This window comes from Neofelis nebulosa, chromosome 17 (assembly GCF_028018385.1).
Source record: "Neofelis nebulosa isolate mNeoNeb1 chromosome 17, mNeoNeb1.pri, whole genome shotgun sequence".
Lineage (NCBI taxonomy): Eukaryota > Metazoa > Chordata > Mammalia > Carnivora > Felidae > Neofelis > Neofelis nebulosa.
The window spans coordinates 1375273-1398498 of NC_080798.1; the positions used below are offsets into that span (position 1 = coordinate 1375273).

Below are 23226 nucleotides of genomic sequence, written 5' to 3' on the forward strand. Positions count from 1 at the left end.
CACAGTGCCAGCATTTTTAAAATAGATTATCTAAATGATTAATATCTATAGTGAGATCATGCTATTTGTCCTCCTTTATAATCTACACAGTTAAATAATTTCTTTGTATTTAAGTTTAATTCATTGCTGGTACATCTTTACTTATATCGACTTTCATGTTAATCAAAAAAATGGCCTCTGATTTGGTACGCATGGTAATGATGTGTCAAAACAGATTTATAAAAATATACTCTAATATTTTTACATGGCAGATTTGACATCTTTATGTTAAGATATAGGGTATAATTTAATTCTAAAATGAGAGCAAGAAATTTACCTCTTAAAAAAATAAATTTACCTCTACTATTTCAAATAAATCTCCAAGTAGTTTAACCATGTATTAAATAAATAATTTTCCCAAATATTTGATGATTTACTTTCATCCAACACAGTTTTTGGTTTACTGACTCTGATCTGTGCTACTGATCCGTGTACGTCTTCAGCAATGACAAGTTGTGGTTAATGGTCTTTGTATCTAACACAGCAAGTTCTCTTCATTGAACTTAAGTGTAAATTTATAGAGGGTATATAATACATTATGTAATATGGAATGTATATAATATATAGTATATAATTGGGTATGTTTACATTTTTTGTTTTGTAGTATTAGAAAAACATAGGGGTGCCTGGCTGCCTCACTCGGTACAGCATTTGACTCTTGATTTCAGGGTTGTGAGTTCAAGCTCTATATTAGGCATGGACACTACTTAAAATAATAGTTAAAAAGAAAAAAAAGAAAAATTTATAAATTTTCACTTGAATTACATGAAAAGGACACTGTGTTAATTAAATCATTTACAATATTAGACTTTCTGTCTTGGAAATAAGTCTATCTCTGCTATTTGTTTACTACTGATTTTAAGCTTTTTTTTTTTTCTCAAGTTTATTTATTTATTTTGAGAGAGAGAGAGAGAGAGAGAGAGAGAATCCCAAGCAGGCTCCATGCTCAATATGAAGCCCGACTTGGGGCTGGATCTCACAACGAGATCATGACCTGAACAGAAATCAAGAGACAGATGTTTAACCGACTGAGCCACCCAAACATCCCAAACAGAGCATTATTTCTCCTTCTCCTTCCTATCCTCCTTCTCCTCCTACTCCTTCTTCTCCTCTTCCTTCTCCTCCTCCCCTTCCTCCTTCTTCTTCTTTTAAGTTTATTTATTTATTTTGAGAGACACACAGAGAGGGGGGTGGGGCCAAGAGAGATGGAGAGACAGAATCCCAAGCAGGCTCCATGCTGTCAGTGCAGAACCCCACGTGGGGCTCAATCTCAAGAACTATGAGATCATGACCTGAGCCGAGATCAAGAGTTTGATGCTTAGCCTATTGAGCCGCCCAGGTGCTCCCAGAGTATTTCTTAAAGACAGAGCATTCTTCTTATGGAAGTCTCCCTTTAAAATCTTGTTGAATTTAATTTTCTATTAATTTACTTCAGATCTCTGCCTCTTTTTCCATCACTGATAAGGTTTTTTATCTGAGTGAAAGCACTGACTTTCCACAAAGGCTCATACAAAATAGACCTGGTTTGGATACCTGCCCCCAAAGAGTTTCCCTAATATGATTCCTTTCTTTTGAGTATCATGGTGATTTATATACTAAGCTAGATCCCTTACATTTAGAATTATGGGAAAATCTGGTACATTTCATTAACTGACAAGCTTATAAGCATCTGTATTTTAGGTGGGTTTTACCTTCTTTAGTTTCCAAACTGCTCATTTATCTGTTCCCTCTGGATACAGATGTCACTTGGTTTTAAGAGTCCTGTCTAAAGACAGAAAAAAAATTAAGTACGGTAAGAATAAAGTAATTTAACAATGAAATGCTAAGAATAAAATGTGTATTGTCTAGGTTGAAAAATATTGCCTTAAAGACACAAAACTTAGAAAATATTAATAGAAGAAAATGTCTTTGAAAACTGGTATAATGGAATATTTCAAATATACGTGAAAGATAACAGCATAAGGCCCATAGACTTATCACCACCTTAACAGTTAAATTACCAGCACGCAGTCATTTCATCTATACTGTCACCCACGTTATCTACACCAGATTATTTAACAAAAAAAATCCTATGTATAATTATATTCTCAAGTAAATAATCAAGAACGTACTCCTACACAATGACATGGGATGTAAAGATTGGATTCCTTCATAAGGAGGACCTGAGTACCTTTCTAATACCTACAACAATAACTACTCAATAATATCATTAAATAACAATAAGAGCTCATGTTTCCCTTATTCACCCCCATATAATTTGTGTTTTTCCATTAAGAGTTTGGCAATTAATAAGTCCCCCTCTTTTTCTTATTCTTATAAAAAAAATGGATCATTTATCTAGAATAATTTAAGATGTTCTATCAATTTATTACATCCTACTGATACTGCTTCATATGCTGTCCCAGTCAGTCACACTAAAGGTATAATTTTTGCTAGTGGCTTACTCAACTTCTAGTTCAGTTTATTGTGAAGAACACTTCAGAGGTAGTACAGTTCCTTCTTATTGCCTCCCATTCAAAGAAGTTTTTTATAGCTTTTTATATAAGCTTTTTATAAGTTTTTTATAGCTCAGCACAGAGCCCAACTCGGGGCTCGAACCCATGAGCTGTGAGATCACGACCTGAGCCGAAGTCGGATGCTCAACGGACTGAGCCACCCAGGTGCCCCTGTGAGAAGTTGCATTTAGAGGCCACAATCTGGAGAACAGAGGTGGTAGTTACTCGGGAGTTGATCACAATATCTGAACCTGTTCAGTTGAAAAAACTATATCCATCTCTCTATACATTTCAAGTCAAATACACATTGGTTAATGTTGACTTCTTTCAATTACATGGATCACATTAATATCCTTATTCAGTCATTTAAAAAAAATTGATGACTTTACTAAAAATACGATATTGGATACCAGTTCACAATCTTGGCTGATAGTTTTGGTGTTTTGTTTGAATACACCCTGATAAAAATCAACAGACACAATTATTTTTTTTTAGTTTCTCAAAAGTTATTATTTGTATGGATTGGTCATAAACTTCTCACATAATAAGGGTTGTATAGGTATGCAAACATGTTTTAAAGTCACTTTGAGATTGAAACTAATGAGTTATTCTTGGGGCGTCTGGGTGGCTCAGTTGGTAAAGCATCCCACTTCGGCTCAGGTCATGATCTCACATTTCATGGGTTCAAGCCCCGGGTTGGGCTCTGTGCTGACAGCTCAGAGCCTGGAGCCTGCTTCAGATTCTGTCTCCCTCTCTCTATGCCCCTCCCCTACTCACAGTCTGTCTTTCAAAAAATGAATAAAGCTGTTAAAAAAAAAAAAAGGAATTAGTAATTACATTTATCTAAAATATCTAACGATTGGTGGAAGAGTATAAACCTCCAACTCCCATGTGGAGATAGGACTCTTAAGAAAAAAGAACTAGAGATTCCACATTTAAGAGAGCAGAGATCATCGGGGACTTCAATATTCTCAGATTCTCAATGTTACCCTGACCTGGAACCAGAGTTCAAAATTACTATGACATTCGAATGATCCTCCAAATCTGAAACTCTTCCTACCCAGCAAGGACCTCACGATCCCCTGATCAGTAGGAATTTTTAATGTGGTCACCCCTCACAGACGTGTAGCGTTTAACAGCATGGTTTGTTCCGGCAGATAAAGTTCTACTCAAGGAGCGTAATGATGGATATTTCAATATTCTTTCTCCGAGAGCACAGTGCACATAATTTAGCCCCTACCCATGTCTCCATGGCGTCCATTCCCTTTTGATTAAGGGAACAGAATGAGTCTCTTTTGCCCTTGAACGACTACAGTTCAAACATAGGAGTGACCCGTGGTGATCACAGGTGTTAAGTAGTCAGAGACTCCTCCAAGTTGACTCTGATTTACAGAAACTGTGTAAATTCTCACTCCACATAAAATGACATCTTTGTTGGAGAATTAAATTCATTACATGTTTTCTTTTCAAAGTTATTTCTGGAACTTTCCCTTGGTTTAAAATTCTTCTCTGATAAAGTTCATATGTATATTGTACTACATTTTCTTAAAATTACCCTTCAATTTTAATTGCTGTTATAAAAATTACAACTGTATCTAAACATTTTAAACAAATCCATCTGCCTATAAAGTTGATGTGAATGTTTATGTCTAAATATGCCACGACTCCCTCCTCCTTCAATAACCCAAGGCCTAAAGGTTGCTGTCAATTGGTGTGCATCCTTGGAGAAACATCTTATCTACAGTGACGTAGTAAAATCTCCTTTAAATAACCACTATCCGACCCTTTTGTTGCTTTTAAGGACATATTCTGAATGTCCTCTATGCAGAAAAAATGTGGTTTATGGAAAGCCCCACAGGAAACATGAAGATAGTAATACATATATTTTGGATTTCCTCCAGATCTTCTGCCCCAGTTAAGACCAATTTCCACTTGAAATTGATGGGCTCTTCCAACTTGGAAATGGGGATTATCTTCCTCATTCAGGCAGCACTGGGGATCCTGGGAAATTCCCTCCTCTTTGGTATTTATACCTTCACTTTGCTCACAGGACACAAGTTGAAACCCAAAGACTTGATTCTCAACCAACTGGTCTTAGCCAACAACTTGGTGCTTTTCTCCAAAGGGATCCCTCAGACCATGGCAGCTTTTGGATGGAAATCTTTCCTAGATGACACTGGATGTAAAGTTGTCTTCTATGTACACAGGGTGAGCAGAGGAGTTGCCCTCAGCATCACCTGCCTGTTGAGTGGCTACCAGGCCAGTAAGCTTCATCCTAAAATCTCTGGGGTGATGGGGCTCAGAACGTCTCCAAAATGCATTGGCTTCTGCTGTTTCCTCTGCTGGATCTTGCATCTCCTGTTAAATATCTACACGCCAATGAAAATCACTGGGCCAGTGAACAGCAAAAACCTGACTTTAAAAAATATATTTGTCTACTGTTCTAAACTACCACAAGATAAACTTGGAGGCTCACTAAATGCTGTCATATATTTTTATTTTGACTTTGTGTTTTTGAGCATCATGGTGTGGGCCAGTGGCTCCATGGTCCTTGTCCTGCTCAGGCACAAGCAGCGAGTCCAACACATTCACAGCCGCAGCCTTTCCCCCAGATCCTCCCATGAGGCCAGAGCCACACAAACCATCCTGATGCTGGTGAGCTCCTTCATCTGCTGTTACTGTCTCTCTGCCATTTTGTCTCTTTGCATAACATTTATTCAGAGTCCAAACGAGTGGCTAGTAAACATCAGTGTGTTTGCAGCATCAAGTTTTCCAACATTCAGCCCATTTGTGTTCATCAGCAGTGATGTGCATGTCTCCCGGTTCTGCTTTGCCTGCTGGACAAGGAAAACAATTTCCTTAATCTGGTAAAACAGGTGTATATCTTTTGATCTGTGCAGATAAATCTATTTTTAGTTTCACCCTTCATTAAAATATACGTGACTATTTGGTGCTAGTTACAATTCTAGGAATCTGTGATATCCAGTGATTAACACCCCACTCTCATACAGGCACAGTAGAGCCAAAATAGATTTACACAATATGCAATTATTACCCTAACATACACAGGCTGTATTCCTCAACTAAGAAGTTTAAGGTCCTTTACAGAGTATAGTGTATGAGAACTACCAAGTTTGCCAACATAAGTAAAATGTCACCTATATCTAGTAAGGGCTTCTCAATAGTTGTAATAGGTTTTTTCCCTAAACATAAGTGAATGAGACTGTATCAATCAGGGAAAAGATCTGGAATGGCCCATATGGGGAATGTACATGCAACCTTTTTTTTTTTTTTAATGTTTATTTATTTTTGACAGAGAGAGAGAGAGCGTGAGCAGGGGAAGGGCAGAGAAAGAGGGAGACACAGAATCTGAAACAGGCTCCAGGCTCCGAGGTGTCAGCACAGAGCCTGATGCGGGGCTTGAACTCACGGACAGCAAGATTATGACCTGAGCCAAAGTTGGACGCTCAACAGACTGAACCACCCAGGCACCCCTGTACACGCAACCTTAATAAACAACAAAACTGTAGTGTTTGTGGCAGAATACCACAGATCAGAGAAAAATTCTAAACTTTGTCCTAACAATGACAAAGGTCAATGAAGAGGTGTAGGAACATGTGTGAATCATCACCTTTGCTTTTTAGATGTCATTTAGTACATACATAATAAAATGTGTTTCATTTTAATAAACTTCCATTTGACTCCCAATTTTGGTTAAAATATTATGGTTTAATGGTTCTCAAACCTAGTGTGTTTCCAACCTTCAGTCATTGGCATTTATTTTAAACAAAAGGCAGGGACACCTGGGTGGCTCAGTCGGTTGAACATCCCATCTTGATTTCGGCTCAAGTCATGATCCCAAGGTCGTGGGATCGAGCCCTGCATCAGGCTCTGTGCTGAGCGTGGAGCCTGCTTAAGATTCTCTTTCTCTCTCTCTCCACCTCTCTCCCCTGCTTGCACTCCCCCTAAAATAAAATAAACAAACAAAAGACAAAATTTCAAGAGCTTAAGCATTTTTCACTCTATTTCTCACATTTAGTATCAAATATAAGAGTTCTTTTTTTCCCCACTGGCCTATTTTTCTCTATTTAGTTCACGCTGTTCATATTGTCCTTAAGGATTTTATCTTATTTTATATTAGTTTAGTTTAGTTTAGTTTAGTTTGAGAGAGAGGGAGAGAAAGAGAGAGGGAGAGAGCTGGGGGGAGGGCAGAGAGAGAGGGAGAGACAGAGAATCCCAAGCAGCCTCTAAACTGTGAGCACAGAGCCTGACACGGGGCTCAAACTCACAAACCATGAGATCATGACCTGACCTGAAATCAAGAGTCACATGCTTAACTGACTGAGCCACCCAGGCGCCCTGTGTCTTTAGGATTTTAATTCAATCTTTTAATTTTGCTGAAGAGTCCAGGCAATTTTACAACTACAGTAAAACCTTGGTTTGTGAGTAACTTGTTATGTGAGTGTTCGTTCCACAAAAGAAGCAAACATTTCTAATACATTTTAACTTTATAAATGAGCAAGCAATGTCTTGCAATACAGTAGTACATGATGCCAAACGTTACATGATTACAACTGAACCAATGGTTCTTCTCTCTCTCTCCCTCTCCCTCTCTCTCTGCAGGATCGTGGGTGATTGTCTCCCATGCTCAAATGCTCAGTCTCAGGCCATGGTATTTGGCAGAAATCAGTGATTTTTCAGAATGCTGGAAGTTGCCTACAACTGGTACTAGTGTATTTTTTGTCACTTCAAAGCACCTGTGGACAGTCATTTGCTTATCCATACAAGAGAAAGCTTAGGAAGGCTTTGCTTCATTCTAGGTCAGGCTGCCTGCAGATATAGACCCTTTCCTCTGCTGCCATATTGCCTTATATGTTTAATGTAACATAGTATATGACAAGAGTGTATTAACATTATACTGCAGTCAATATCCATGCGAGCATATACAATGACCCCTGTGCAGAAAAAGATTCCATTGAGCCAACAGACAGCAGTGATTCTGTTATAACGAAAGTTGTCCTACACAATAACTCTCCTCTCATCTCCCTCACACCAGCCATGAAGGTTTTCAAAGGTAAGTGCAGGTTAATTTATTTTTCTTTATATTTTGTATTATATTACAGTATTGTAATCATTTTTATTTGAATATTTTTGGGTTGTGAAATGAATCATCTGAGTTTCCATTATTTTTTATGGGGAAATTCACTTTGATATACAAGTGCTTTGGATTACAAGCATGTTTCTGGAACAAATTATACTCGTAAACCAAGGTTTTACTGTATTTTATAGTTAATTTTGATAAATCCTAGGACTGAATGCTGTCTTCGAGAAAGTATAACCTTATTTATTTGCACACAGAAAATGACATTTAAAGGCCTCCTTAAGTCCAATTAATTTTTATAAAAATTTCATGAACTGTGCAACTCTTTCTTGAGCTCAAGTTTGCACAATAGTCTCTGAAGAGGCCTTATCGTTCCCATTATATCCATTCACACAGTCCCCGCTATCAGGTCAGGGTGTGTTTCTCTAAACCACCCTGATTAAATGCTTTCTAATTACCAGTCACCACTAACTTCTGTCTTCTCTAGTCCTAAGGTAATTCTTAGACCAATTAATTCCTGAATAGTTGATGAGAATACATCGTATCTATAACTGAGCCTTAGCCCAAGGACACCTAATCCATACAGTTGATCAACGAAGCCACAGAAGATACAGCAGTTTCCTTATCTGTGATGACCCCACCTCTCTGACTCAGGCAGATCCACCTCCCAGTGAGCTCTGGGAGACCTGTGCTTATGCCCGCTGCCCTCAGTTCCTTCCTCACCTGCATGTCTGTCCCTTGACCTTACTGGTCTGTATGCTCTATGGCAGATTTCATATTTTCTAACAGTGCGCCTGAAATTATTTTATCTTTATGGGTTTACTAACAATTTGCTCATACATACAAGCTAACTATCCTCATGTCCATCTGGAAGATGAGAAAACACATTTACAGCCTATGAACTCCAGCCATCATTCCACAGCACCACTCGACTCAACCTTGTTTGTCCAAGTTCCAGACCCCGTTTTTAATGGAAATACTTTGCTCCCAAGTAACTGATCATCCTGTTTCTGAAGTTGAATGAATCATTTGGGGAAAGGTGTTTCTTTTGCATTTTATGGACTGATCTGTGTTTCACCTGATTTTCAGCCAAGCTATCACTTTCTGGGTCTGTGAACACTGATAGGGATACTGATTGTGTTTATGTTTCATGCCTTGCCCCTCATGACAGCAGTCTCACTCAAGAGAAACCTGCTAGTTAAATCTAACATTCAACCTTTTTGGTTTCCCATTTCCTTTTTTTTTTCTCTTTTCAGCTCTGTTCAGGTTATGTATAATTCATCTCCATTAAATTCTTACATTTTGGGGCGCCTGGGTGGCTCAGTCGGTTGAGCGTCCGACTTCAGCTCAGGTCACGATCTCACGGACCGTGAGTTCGAGCCCCGCGTCGGGCTCTGGGCTGATGGCTCGGAGCCTGGAGCCTGCTTCCAGTTCTGTGTCTCCCTCTCTCTCTGCCCCTCCCCCGTTCATGCTCTGTCTCTCTCTGTCTCAAAAATAAATAAACATTAAAAAAAAAATTTTTAATTCTTACATTTTATTTATGTTTTTTGGTGCTATAATTTAAGGACCACACTTATGTTTACCCCATTTTTTTCTTTACACTTTTATTATGAAATGTAACATTACTACAGGAATTATTATACATATATTATATATATGTATATATATTAAGTATATTTAGAATATTATATATGTATATATATTAAATATATATATTTAGAATTTAACAAATGTTCCTAAAATAGATACTTCTGTATCTGCCACTGAGGGAAATACAAAGTATACTTGTAGTGTGCCCTGCCATGTCAAGTGCTCCATCCCAGACACGGTCTACACCTTCTCCAAGAGGAAAGCAACATTCAGATTTTTAAAGTCGGCATCTTTTGGACTTAAAGAAATTTTTAACGCTTATCCATTTTTGAGAGACAGAGTGCAAGTTGGGAGTGGGGCGGGGGGTGGGGGGAGAACACAGAATCCGAAGCAGGCTCCAGGCTCTGAGCTGTCAGCACAGCTCCCGACATGGGGCTCGAATTCATGAACTGAGATCATGACCTGAGACAAAATTGGAAGCTTAACCAACTGAGCCACACAGGTGCCCCTTCTGGATTTTCTCAATAGTTTTCCTTACTATGCATAAATTCTAAAACTATAGTTTGTTTTTGTATATTATTGACATTTATATGAGTGAAATCATATATTATGCATTTATTTCTTTTGCCCAACCCATGTCAGTAAGATTCATTTATGCTGTTCAATGTGTCTGTATCATCCATTTTCATTGCTGTTGAGGGCACCATATTCCACTTTCCTAACGGCACACGGGAGAAAAATGAGGCAGAAACAAGTCAGCTGCAAGAGAAAGGGAGCAGGGGACGACAGTTTGGAAGGATGGTTGCCCCAAACTCCTCATTCTCGTATTTATTGGGAAAATCATATCAATCATCAATAGACATCACAATTCATTACACTGTTTAAAGAGTGTTCTCAGGGGGAAAACAGAGCTTGTTGAAGCATGTAGCGGGAGTAATCTATGGCTGAGCAGACACAATCAAAGCATCTGATCAGACCCATAACAGGTGGTCATGGTCTCTGAGAAGGCGGAGAAGTACGAGCAAAAGCAGCAGGTGGCTGTCCACCCTGAGCGGGCCAGGCGTTCCCAGCTGCTCGGCTTCAGCAACATCAACCACCTCCCCAGAGAGACATTTCACTAGATGTTTTTCTTAGAGCTATATTGTTTATTGTATAGTTCTAGTTAATGTTTTCCTCCAATATTATGTTTTAAGCATCACATTGATCTGAGGGCCCATTACACCGTATCACGATTTCTATTCTACAGTGATGGACCTTTGTATTGCTTTCACGTGTTGGGAGTAACAATGCAGCTGTGTTAAGTTTTCGTCCATGTTTTGATGCACATTAGAACATATTTCTTTAGAGAAGTTCCCTCCCACACCAGGTTCTGTAACATAGTCTATCATAAATCAAGTGATTGTCCAGATGTATGTGGATCTCCTTCTAAACTCTACATGGTCCCCACTGATCTGTATGTGTAACTCTGCAAATATCTAATATCAAACTGTCATTTTTAGTTTTGTAACAAGCCCTAATTTCTGAAGAACAATCCACCTTATCTTTTTTTCTTTACCTTCTAAATGTGTCTTGATGTTTATTTTTCCTGTGAATTGTAAGTTTTAACTTCTTTTTTAAATGTTTTTATTTATGTTTGAGACAGAGAGAGACAGAGCATCAGCAGGGGAGGGGCAGAGAGAGAGGGAGACAAAGAATCCGAAGCAGGCTCCAGGCCCAACGTGGGGCTCGAACTCACGAACTGTGAGATAATGCCCTGAGCTGAAGTCGGACACTTAACCGACTGAGCCACCCAGGTGCCCCGAATTGTAAGTTTTAATTTTTTTTTTCAACGTTTTTTAATTTATTTTTGGGACAGAGAGAGACAGAGCATGAACGGGGGAGGGGCAGAGAGAGAGGGAGACACAGAATCGGAAACAGGCTCCAGGCTCCGAGCCATCAGCCCAGAGCCTGACGCGGGGCTCGAACTCACGGACCGCGAGATCGTGACCTGGCTGAAGTCGGACGCTTAACCGACTGCGCCACCCAGGCGCCCGTAAGTTTTAAAAACCAACTGTCAACTTCAACCAGAGTAACAAGAGTCAACAAAATAAAAACTTAAAATAAGCATTTCAGCACTTGCAACTCTTTCTCTTAAAACTATCAACCAAACCAGAATTTACTTTGAAATTGTGTATGTCTGCAAAATTATTATTTTTTTAAATAGTAAAAAACATTATCAGGATATGGATTATCCTTACATCCCAGCCCCATTTCACCATCCTGCTTGTTTTTTTCTAATTTGAATATTAGTTTTTAAGAGTCATTATGGCAGATTCCTAGTTTGGAAAAAAAAAATTCTGAGGTCTAATATGCCCACAAATATATATATTTTTAAATGTTTACTTATTTATTTTGACAGAGAGAGATAGGGAGTGAGCAGAGGAGGAACAATGAGAGGGAGAGTAAGAGAATCCTAGGCAGGCTCTGCACCATCAGTGCAGAGCCCAATGTGGGGCTCGAACTACCCAACCGTGAGATCATGACCTGAGCCGCAATCAAGACTCTGATGCTCAACTGACTGAGCCACCCAGGCACCCTTATGCCCACAAATATTTTGATTGCTTTTTCTTTCAAATGGCATGCATATTGGCTGAGGACATTTCTTTTGAAACTTTATTTACTACTTAGCCCATTCTATCTTTTCAAAATATTTTAAGGTTTTTTCAATTAACTTAATTCCAGTGTAATTCAGGTACAGTGTTATATTAATTTCAGGTGTACAATACAGTGATTCAGCAGTTCTCTATATTTTTTAATGTTTTATTTAAACATTAAATACAGAGTGTGTGAGAGCACCTTTGAGAGGGGAAGGGGCAGAGAAAATCTCAAACAGGCTCTGTGCTGTCAGTGCAGAGCCTGATGAGGGGCACGAACTCACGAGTCATGAGATGATGACCTGAGCCAAAATCAAGAGTTGAATGCTTACTCAACTGAGCCACCCAGGGACCTGTTTTGTTTCTTAAATTCCATGAGTGAAATTAAATGGTATTTGTCTTTCTCTGACTTATTTCACCTAGAATTATACCCTTCAGATTCATCCATGTTGTTGCAAATGACATTTCATTCTTTATGGCTAACATTCCTATACATCCTGAAGATGTACATACACACATATACATATTATACACACATTGTATACACACACACATCTTTATTGATTCATCTACTGATAGACACTGGCTATTTCTAGATGTTGGCTATTGTAAATAATGCTGCCATAAACATAGGGATGCCTGTATCTTTTCAAATTCATGTTTTCGTATTCTTTGAGTAAATGCCCAGTAGTGGAATTACTGGATCATACGGTAATCCTGCTTTTAATATTTTCTGTAATCTTCCTATTGTTTTCCACAACAGCTGCACCAGTTTGCATTCTCACCAAGAGTGCTGGAGGGTGCCTTTCTCCTCCACATCCTTGCCAACACTTGTTGCCTTTTGCGTTTCTGATTTTAGCCATTATGACAGGTGTATGGTGATAGCTCATTGTGGTTTTGATTTGCACATCACTCATTAGTGATGTTGAGCATCTTTTCATGTGTCTGTCGGCTGGCTGAGGATATTCTTGATACACATAATTTTTACTTCAATATTTAAAAAACATTTATTTCATGGTACATTTGCATTCACTAACTGTGGAAAGGGAAGAGCTCAAAAAGATTCTTGTTCCTCTATATTTCCTACTGTACATGTGCATAACTTTCTCCTGTCCTTGATTCTCCGTATTACAATGGGTCTAAACAGCATGTTTCCCTTTTGTAAACAGTCTCCCTCAGTAACTTCCTCCTTCTTTGTGTTTCATTATCTATAGGTCTGCTTCTCCTTTCATGTCTTAAGATGTTTGGCTTTCCTTTAAAATTTCCAATGGCTTTACCCCTTTCCAATGGCTTTTGAGATTTCCTCCATCTGGTATTTCTTTCTTTTTTAAATTAAGCTCTACACCCAATATGGAGCTTGAACTCACAACCCTAAGACGAAGAGTCACGTGCTCTACCCACTGAGCCAGCCAGACATCCCTGCTATTTTTTAGTTGTATAGGCATTATCATTTATCCTGTCTATGTTGTGTTCTTTACCAAACCATTGTATCTGACGTCCCATGTTTCCACATATCACAACTTTTAAAGTTTACTTTTACAGTTTTTGAGAGAGAGCATGCACCTGCGAGAGCGCAGGAAGGGCAGAGGGAGGGAAAGAATCTTGAGCAGGTTCCATGCTCAGCGCAGAACCCAACACAGGGCTCGATCTCACAACTGTGAGACCATGACCTGAGCCAAAATCAAGTCAGATGCTTAACGAACTGAACCACCCAGGTGACCCAACTATCACAACTTTTACATTGTACTATATTACTGATATCCTCCTCACTTTGAAAACCACTACTACATTTTATCTTAGAGACATTTTAGTCTTTTACAATGTATGTTTTTCCAGTGTTATAGGTAGCCCCTTTTACAATGGTTGTGGTTACAAGTAACTTTGAAAGGTAAGGCCAAACAATGCCTTCTTCACTAGATATGAAGAAACCAGGAAGTCATGGTAATGAAAAGGGGGGTGTCCAACAGTCAAGTAATCTTGCTGCAGTAGCAGCTGCTAGGCTTTGCTTGCCAATCTGCCATAGCCTTGTCTAGTAAGGAAACCACAAGGCCAAACAGATTGAGAGAGATTACTCCTCACATAGATAGTGTAAGAAATCTGGCAAACATTCTGTCACCTCCTGCTATGCTTGTCACATAGGACACCACCAAACCAAAGGGACCAGATTATAGGCAGCATGTGTAGTGGTACTGTTGCTGAGGAGCCAGTTCAAGCCTGGATCTGAGTGGATTTACATTCTTGCAAATGGACCCTAGGGAGGGAAAGATTAAGTGGAAATTTCCATGCCTCACAGGAACCAGGAAGGTAGTGAAACTCTCATACACTGATGGTAGGAAATATGAAAAGAAATAACCATTTCACATCAGTTTGGCAATTTCTTAAAAAGTTAAATATTTACCTACCCTACGCTTCAAGCACTGCACTCAGAGGAAGTAACACAAGAGAAATGAAACATGTATCTGTATAAAGACTTATACGTGAATTTTCATAGCAGCTTTATTTGTAACAGCCCAAACCTGGAAACCCAGATGTCAATGAACAGAGGAACAGAACGTCAGACAGCAGTAGAGTCACACCAGAGAATACTACTCAGCAGTGAAAGAACAAACCATTTTTTTGAATCTCTAATTATGCAGCATATATGAAACCAGAAAAATTCCAATCGTCTAGAATTCTAGAAAATGTAGTCTATTGTAAAGGAAAGTAAATCCAGGTTTGCCCAGAGAGCCAGAGAGGGCAGGGAAAGAGATTAATAACAAGCAGGAGTTAAACACGTGTGGGACTTATGTTTATTATCACAATTACGATGATTTCATGGATTATACTTGTCAAAAACTTATTTATACAAAATACCAATTTATACACTTCAAATACGTGCAATTTACTTCATGTGCAATAACTTAATGGTTAAGCAAACATTCAAAATAAAGTATGGATCTCCCCCTCTTTATAAAAAATCAGGTTTGTCAACCCTCTACTATCTCCATCACCTCCTCTTTTTTTTTTAATGTTTATATTTGAGAGAGCGAGCAAGCATGGGGGAAGGGCAGAGAGAGAGAGAGAGAAAGAGAGAATCCCAAGCAGGCTTTGCGCTCTTACAGCAGAGCCCGACATGGTGCTCAAACTCATGAACTGTGAGATCATAACCTGAGCTGAAATCAAGTGTCAGATGCTTAACTGACTGAGCCACCCAGGCGCCCCATCCATCACTCTCTGCTAACGCTTTAGGAGGAATGCCTTACCTCAGGAATAGCAAATACCGTTGAGCAATGAAGGATGTTTCTGCCTTAGTCACAGAGGCCATACCACTGGACTGTGAGATCTCCCGTCCCTATGCTTGTTCTCCTACATGTCTAGTAAGTCTTCTAAGGTCAACAGCCCAGAAAGCCACAAGAATCCACAAAACCTTTACTTTCTATGCAAATGACCTCAGCTACCCAAGACACACAGGCCCGAAGGTACGTGCCCACCCTACAGAGCCACAGCCACAGTCACTGCAGCAGCTGTGGGTACACTTTTAGAAGAGGCACGGCCCACCTGTTCGCTGCAGGCTCTACCTCTCCCTGTCAACGCGATGTCTGTGCACCAATGACGGTATTCCCTGGGCCCTACAGCTTTAGGATCAGTGACACTACTTTACAAAACTCTAGACATCAGGGCACGTGGCTCCTCTGAAGGACCTGGGGAAGAAAACTCCCCTTCACCATGCGGTCATCACAGAATATGCACCATAAGCAAAGAAACTAGTCCCGGAAGCACCGGATACTGTCACCAGTGCCTGCGCATCAGTGTGACCTCTGGGCCTGCAAAAAGACCTTGGCATTCAGGCTGCCAATCAGTTGTACAAACCCTACAGTCTTTCCTTGGAGGCCACGGGCAACAGTGTGAACTAGGCCCGAACTGAAGAGCCGTCCTCTGCCATTACACGGTCTCTTCTGAGGCGCACCAAAGTTTGGGACTCCCACGCAAGCTGTTCACCCCTGCATGTTTTCAAAGCACCTGTTAGTGAATACAACCCCCAAGACAAAAGGTGGCTTGAACAATAAGGCCTTTTTTACTGCACAAACCATAGCAAAGTGAGCCCGTGTACAGGTTGGTGACATGGAGACTGGAAAATCCACCACAAGTGTCATGAAAACAATGTCCATGAAGACAAATTTCCTCTTCAAGTCACCAACAGAACACAAATAAGGTCTTTTGGGAGAAAACTGCGTCAAGAATGTGACAAATTAAAGAGAAGGTAATGATGTCCCCCTAAAGGCTCAAGTTGCTCATTTTCCCCAGAGAAATCTGAGGTCTACTTCCGTAAATACCACGGGAGCCTGGGCATTTCAGACAGTAGAGTTCACAGGACTTACACCACAGAAACTGGCAGTGACACAATCTCGGCAAGCGCCCCACCCAGGTTAGGAAGAGTGGCTCCTGGAAGCTTCCCACATACCTGGAATATACAGGGAATCTTCCCTGTGGTGTTTTAAGATGCAGGAGTTCAACTTCAGGAAGATGTCTCCTTCACGAAGGCTCTCCTCCAATGTCTTTATATCAAACAGGTAAACGGCCTGTTCCCTACACGGCCATGGCTTTGCTCTGTGTGAACTTCCCGGTGCCTGATGACGGGAGACTTTTGGCTGAAGGCTTTTCCACATTCACTGCACTCAATGAGGTCTTTCTCCAGTGTGGACTTTTTTGTGTCAAATGAGGTCACATCTCTGGCTGAAGGCTTTCTCACATTCAGTGCACTCATAAAGCCCACCTGCACTGTGAACGTTCTGGTGCTCAATCAGAGCAGGCCGCTGACTGAAGACTTTCCCACATTTGCTGCATGTATACAGACTTCCTGTGTGGTGGTGAATGAGGTTAGGCCTTCAGCTGAAACCTTTTGCGCATTTGTCGCACTCATGAGGCCGTTCTCGGATGTGAATTTTTTGGTGTTGAGCAAACTGGGTGTCACTGAAGAATTCCCCATGTTCCCTGCACTCGGGAGCCCTGTCTCTAGCGTGAACTCTGTTGTGTTGAATGAGGTAGGATTTGCGGGTTAAGGATTTCCCACATATCCTGCACTCATAACGTCTTTCTCTAGTGTGAACTCTCTGGTGTTGAGTGAGTCCAAAACTTTGGCTAAAAAGTTTCCCACACTCCTTGCACTCATAAGGCCTTTCTCCAGTGTGAATTCTACGGTGTTTAATGAGGCAGGAGTTGTCAGCAAAACATTTTCCACATTCACCACACTTATAAGGCCTCACTCCAGTGTGAACTCTCTGATGTTTAATGAGGCTGGAGCTATGTCTAAAGAATTTCCCACATTCACTGCACCCATAGGGCTTTTCTCCAGTGTGAATTCTCTCATGTACAGTAAGGGTAGACTTTTGGCCAAAGAATTTTCCACATCTGCTGCACTTGTAAGGCTTTTCCCCAGTGTGAGTTCTTTGGTGCTGAATGAAACCGAAGATATTGGTGAAGAATTTTCCACATTCATTACATTTATAGGGCATTTCTCCAGTGTGGACTTTCTGATGCTGCAAGAGGTTAAACCTTCGGGTGAAGGATTTCCCACATTCACTGCATTTGTAAGGCTTTTCTTGGGCATGGACACTCTGGTGTTGAGCAAGAGAGCATTTGTGGCTGAAGGCTTTCTTGTCTTCACACCAACTGTGATGGCTTTTCCCACTGTGAACAGCTTCCCCACACATGGTGCTACTGTGAGCTTTCTGTCCATCACGACTGGCCTGGTGCTGGTGCTCGCCTGAACCGGTGAGGAAGTCCTTGTTGACCTCCCCACAGGTGAAGGACTCCCCTGGCACATGGAACCTGCAGCTCTTCACAAGTGAAGCCCTTTTCAGGGGTTTCTCTACACTGTGCTGCTTCCCGTGCTGGTGAAGGTTTGCAATGAAACTGGTCCGTCTCCCACATGTGTGAGGTCTCAGCTGGGGATGTGTTCTCTGATGCAGAGCCACACCCAAAATGTCTTTCAGGACCAGACCGCATATCTCACAGAGGTGTGCCTTCTGGGGATCTGGACTTGCCTGGTGAGTTCTAACCTGCGACGCTCCTACAAAAGCACTCTGCTCAGAAGGTGCCTCCCCATCCCCTGCTCCATGCCAACAACCTGCAAGCAGAGAAATTCTAGTGAAGTACACAGACGCAATAGTGGGAAGAGGCAGCACCATCATTAACGTGTGTCCAATACACCAGTGGATGAGTTGATGGCACTGTTTCTGGGACAAAGGAGTTGGGGTCAGGGTCAAGAAGCTGCTTCTAAAGGTCACATAGTGGGGAGGCCTCACCAGATGAAGAACACATGGTGGGGGCGTGGCACAGGGAGGAGCGGTAGGATCCACAGCTCACTCCTCTGCTAATGGCTCTCGGTAAATCCTTGCCCGTAACTGTGCAGATGGGCACACCTGGGCCCAGGAAAACCAAGTGTAAGAGAGCTGGTGTTTAAGAACCACATGAGGATACGTGCACACCCCACGATATGGTATGTACAGGGCGACGTGACAGAGCGCTGCAGAGGAAGCAATAAGAGAGGGGCTCAGAGAAGGGGGAATGAACCAAATTCAGAGTAGAAATGACAAGTCAGCAAGTGTCAAGAATGGGGAAGGAAGTAGAAATGAGGTGGCCAGTGGCACCAAGACTTGAGCGGAACAGGACAGGTTTCTGGTATCATCTGAACACAGCCCTGATGAGCCCATCTTGTCATGGCTGGAGTCACGTTGATCCTGTGAAGCACCCAGGCCTCTCCTCCCCAACCTGAGGTTCAGGAACTAAATAGGACCTGCATAATTCAAGTCCTAAGGGAAAAGCAGGACAGATGAGTGGTCCGCATGGGCCCAGAGCAACTAAACACATAAGAGACCACAGGAAAGAAAATTAGTATTACCAAAACAATCCTCAGAGGAGGACCCTGCAAGAACTGCCATAGTCCCCGTGAGAACTGACCATGGCAGTGCCCACAGTTCCCGGCACAGGCAGGGACAAGGGAATGTCCTCACTTACAGGAAGTGGGCAAAACCTGGGGCAGGGAGGTGGTGTGGATTTGGACAGAGTCGGCCAGACAGTGAGAGGGCAAGCAAGGTGGAAACCAGTAGCATAACTGCAAGACTACTGGTCACGTGAATCCTTCCCAGTGAGGCCCTGGGGCAGTGCACTCAGCCCAACCCTAACAACAGGTAACCGGGAAATGGGGAAGGAAGCAGCACCCGTGTTTCTGATGGGACAAGTACCCAGCTACCCCTGGGATAAAAACAGAAAAGCAGAGCTTAGCCCAGGTCCCTGGGGTAGGAATGAGGGCCTTACCCAGGGAGGTCACAAGTGCAAAGTTCTCCAGCATCACATTGTGGAATAGCCATCTCTGAGCCTCATCGAGGAGACCCCATTCCTCCCAAGAGAAGTACATGGCCACGTCTTCAAATGTCACACTGTCCTGTCAGGATGGAGACAGATGAAACCACAAATAGCCCCTCTCCCAAAGATCCACAGTCTCTTCCCCCAACAAAACCACCCCATTAGGGGCGCCTAGGTGGCTCAATCGGTTAAGTGTCTGACTTCGGCTCAGTTCGTGACCTCACGGTTTGTGAGTTTGAGCCCCATGTTGGCTTCTGTGCTGACAGCTCGGAGCCTGGAACCTGCTTCAGATTCTGTGTCTCCCTCTCTCTGCCCCTCCCCCGCTCACACGCTGTCTCTGTCTCTCAAAAATAAACAAACAAAAAAAAAAAAACTTAAAAAACCCTACCCCATGGGCACCACTGGTGCTCTCTCCTCATGGTCCCTAATTGCTGTTCAGCCCTCAGCAACCACAGCAGATCATCAGATAAACAGCATCTAAACTCTGGGCCTGGCACACAGGGCCCCACTCCTCCTGCCAATACCCCCGTTGTCCTCTAGACTGTGCATCCCAGACAACCAAATCTGGGCGTTCCCTTCAACCTTAAGTCCTCAATATCAGGACCCTGGGGCCATTAGTTCACACTCCCTCTTCACAGGCACATTGCTCTGTAGACTGCACCTCTTTTACATCTCTGGAGCCCACAGATGCGTTCCCTCCACCACCACAGCTACCTCCCCGCCCCACAGCACAGGCTTCCCCCTGGACTCTCCCCTCGTCACTTGGCACAAGGCATCACAAGACACTGCTTGCTGAGCAAACTCAAGTAGGATCCAGAACTACTCAATCTCTGATGGCTTCTACTACTAAGCACAGTCCAGAATCCTGCTGGGAAAGCCTCCCCTTCATAGGGAGAAAGCTAGCTGTGTTCTTTGCTTCAACCTCGCCAACCAGAACCACACCCACATCTCAGATACACCTTTGTGTGCTGCCCATCCTGTCCCCTCCAGTCACACCTAAACCTTATTCAAAACCCAGCCCCAGTGCTCTTCTACCCTAGGCCTAATAACTCACAGATGACCACAGTGGACTCTGAAATAACCTACCATCCTGACGGAAACATCTCATGTCCCACCCAAGGGTCAACACGAAATCCTGGGGAATCCACAGAAAGGTGAAAAAGCACCAGTTCCAGCCTCAATTACTCCTTTGCCTCCACATGCTTCTCATGTCCATTTCTCTCTTGGAAACCTTGGTAACCTGCCAGATCATCCTTCTTGCCCACACCCTCCTCATGGCCGCTTTTCTCCCTCCCCTGTGTCCCCAACACCGACTACCTTCAACAAGGTGCCCACGCAAGAGACCCAGTTCTTGGCCCACACCATCCTCTTGGACGGTTAAGAGGACCACCACTGAGACTTGAAAATCCCCACTCCTCAGTGTGAACCACAGCGCCGCCTAGGCTGACACAGCAGCAATCACCTGCGGGACAGCTCCAGCCTGATACCTGCCCCCCACCACCAAAGTGTGCGTGCAACTGCCCACTTAATGCCTCTACTCGGCGGTCTCTGAAACATCTCAGGCTGCATATGGCTGAAACAAACCTGCTGATATCCCCACCGAACACTGCTTCCACCACTGACCACCTCGTCTCCATTGACGGAGCTTCCGGCCTTCCAGCTGCTGAGACCAAAAACTTCAGGGTCATCCCTGATTCCTTCCTTTCTCTCCTTCACTTTTCACAACCGAAAGTCTAGTTGGCCCTACTTTAAAAAAAATGAATCCACAATCCAACCATTTCTCCCACCTCGAGGGCCACTGTTTACATCTGATAACACTCAACTAGCCAGCCTATTACAGTAGCATTCTTCTGGGTCATCCTCCTCCCTCCCTTATCCCGGCATCCGTCCTCCACTGTGCAGCCAGATGAAGCCTGTTAAGACCTGAATAAGATCACCTGACTCTTTTTTTTTTTTTTTTTTAAAGCAGTAGCCCTGGCCCATTTCAGAATGGCTATTTTTTTGTTAATGTTTATTTATTTTTCAGAGACAGAGACAGAGACAGAGAGTGAGTCAGGGAAGGGCAGAGAGAGAGGGAGACACAGAATCCGAAGCAGGTGCTGGGTTCTGAGCTGTCAACACAGAGCCTGACACAGGGCTCAAACAAACTGCCAGATCATGACCTGAACCGAAGTCAGACGCTTAACCAACTGAGCCACCCAGGCTCCCCAAGATCACTTTGCTCTTAATCAACCTCCTACTGCCTCCAGAATAGACACCTGACCTCAAAGGCAACCATTCCAGTCCTGCCTCCTGTCCCCTTGCTTCCATGAGGAAAAAAAAGGAAACCTTCAGTTCCCTGGACGTTCCCCGCTAAATTACGCCTCCAAGTATTTGCACGTATTAGTACCTGTTCCTAGGATAACTTTCCACACCTCTTTCAACTGGTTGCCAGAAACAAGAACCCCTCAGGACGCCATGCTCAGGGTTTCTCCAAGGTCCCCTAGACCCAAGACCTGGAAGAATGGCAGGCAGAGTCCCAGGACACCTTAACCCCAGGACGCAGACTCCCTCCACTGACCTGTGTTGGCCTCATGAGCATTTCTTCACCCACAGAAACCTGTGAAGAGAGGCAGGCCTTAGAGGAAGGTAACCATGGCCAGACTCCATGGGCTCAGATCACCCTGTACCCCTGCCCCGCTCAAGGGCCAGGTGACCTCAGCTGTCAAACCCTTGTGCCCGAGTGAGACTCTTACCAGGGGTGTGACCTTGCTCAAGATGAAACCTCCCGGCGCCCCACTGTCCTCATCAACGCCCTTCCAATCTATTCTCTTTAAGAGCAACCTTTGGGAAACTTTTACTTATTATTGTTATTATTATTATTATTGTTTATTTTTGACAGGCAGAGCGCGCGCAAGCGATCGGGGGATGGGCAGAGAGAGACAGACAGAATCCGAAGCAGGCTCCAGGCTCTGAGCTGTCAGCTTGAACCCAGGAAAGGTGAGATCATGACCTGAGTCGAAGTCAGAGGTTTAACCAACTGAGCCACCCAGGCGCCCCAACCTTTGGGAAATTTTTAAATCCCAGAGATCGTGTTCCTCCTTTGGCCAAAACTCTCTTTCGCATCTAGAGTCCTCACATGAAGGGACAACCCCTCCAGCCCGCCAGTGCCCCCGCCGCACACCCTCTGTTTCCCGACGGCAGAGGGCGGACCCCCCCACCCCCGATTCCTCCCCCTCGGCGCCCCCTGCAGCCCGCTCCCACCCAGTCACGCCGGCGCTCAGACGCGGGGTCCCCGCCCGCGAGCGCCTCCCGGGCCCGGACACCGGGACCCGGGCCGCGAGCAGGCGCCCCGCGTTCGGGCCTGAAGGTTCTGGGTGGGGGAGGGCGGGGAGGGTCCGGGGGCCGCGCGTTTACCTCAGCCGGGTCCCTGCGCGGACTCTGTGGGCGGAGCGGACACCCGGGCCGGCGGTCCCTGTCCCGACCCCGGCGCGGGGTAGCCCGGGGCAGCCCGGCGAGTCGCGGACGCCAGTCTGCGCGGCGGGGACATCGCCTCCCCTTGCGCTTTCTCGGTCCCATCACCTCGCTCCCAAACCAGTGCTTCAGCACCTCTACACCGATGTAAGTTCCGAGAAACCAAAATGACCGCCAAGAAGAGGACACCGGAAGTCCCGCCCCGGCATTACGTGCCTTCCCGGAAGTGCCCTCTCCTGAGCCTTCCTAGGCTCTGCGCAGCCCGGCGCGCAGGGAGAGCATTCTGGGTAGTGTAATTTCTGCAGCAACGTAGGCTCCGCGAAGGATGTCTCCACAGCTACCTCCCGGGCAAGTGCGGCGGCAGTGCGAGGGTTGCTGGGAAGTGGCCTCGCCACCGCGGGGCTGGGCTCCACTCCTTGAGGAAGGGCAACACCCATACTTCTGGGTTCGTTGTTGGAACTGGTCGCCAGAGTGTTTAGAAATATGTTAGACCCAATGAAGCAGAGCTTGCTTCGGAGGCTAGAAATATTATTTCAGATGCCCCCAAAGAGACAGATCCAAATGGACAGTT

The 23226-nt window shown here is 43.6% G+C and overlaps 2 protein-coding genes across 5 annotated transcripts; one reads left to right on the plus strand and one right to left on the minus strand.

Annotated features, from left to right (window-relative positions):
* Positions 1 to 4405: 4405 nt before the first annotated feature.
* Positions 4406 to 5405, plus strand: LOC131499307 (vomeronasal type-1 receptor 1-like). Its single transcript, XM_058707217.1, has one exon. The coding sequence runs from the start codon at positions 4476 to 4478 to the stop codon at positions 5403 to 5405; it is 930 nt and encodes a 309-aa protein (XP_058563200.1). The 5' UTR covers positions 4406 to 4475.
* LOC131499306 (zinc finger protein 211-like) lies at positions 5011 to 22977 on the minus strand. Of its 4 annotated transcripts, none has more exons than XR_009255795.1 (5): positions 22599 to 22977; positions 21763 to 21801; positions 19155 to 19281; positions 16300 to 17964; positions 5011 to 5368 (listed from the first exon to the last, which is right to left on the minus strand). XR_009255795.1 is itself a non-coding variant. In XM_058707216.1 (4 exons), the coding sequence occupies exons 1-4, from the start codon at positions 22758 to 22760 to the stop codon at positions 16724 to 16726; spliced, it is 1569 nt and encodes a 522-aa protein (XP_058563199.1). In that variant the 5' UTR covers positions 22761 to 22977; the 3' UTR covers positions 14330 to 16723. The 4 variants fall into 4 exon arrangements, 1 of the variants encoding a protein (XP_058563199.1); XR_009255794.1 differs by having other exon boundaries at positions 5011 to 5371; XR_009255796.1 differs by lacking the exon at positions 21763 to 21801 and having other exon boundaries at positions 5011 to 5371.
* Between the last annotated feature and the right edge of the window lie 249 nt (positions 22978 to 23226).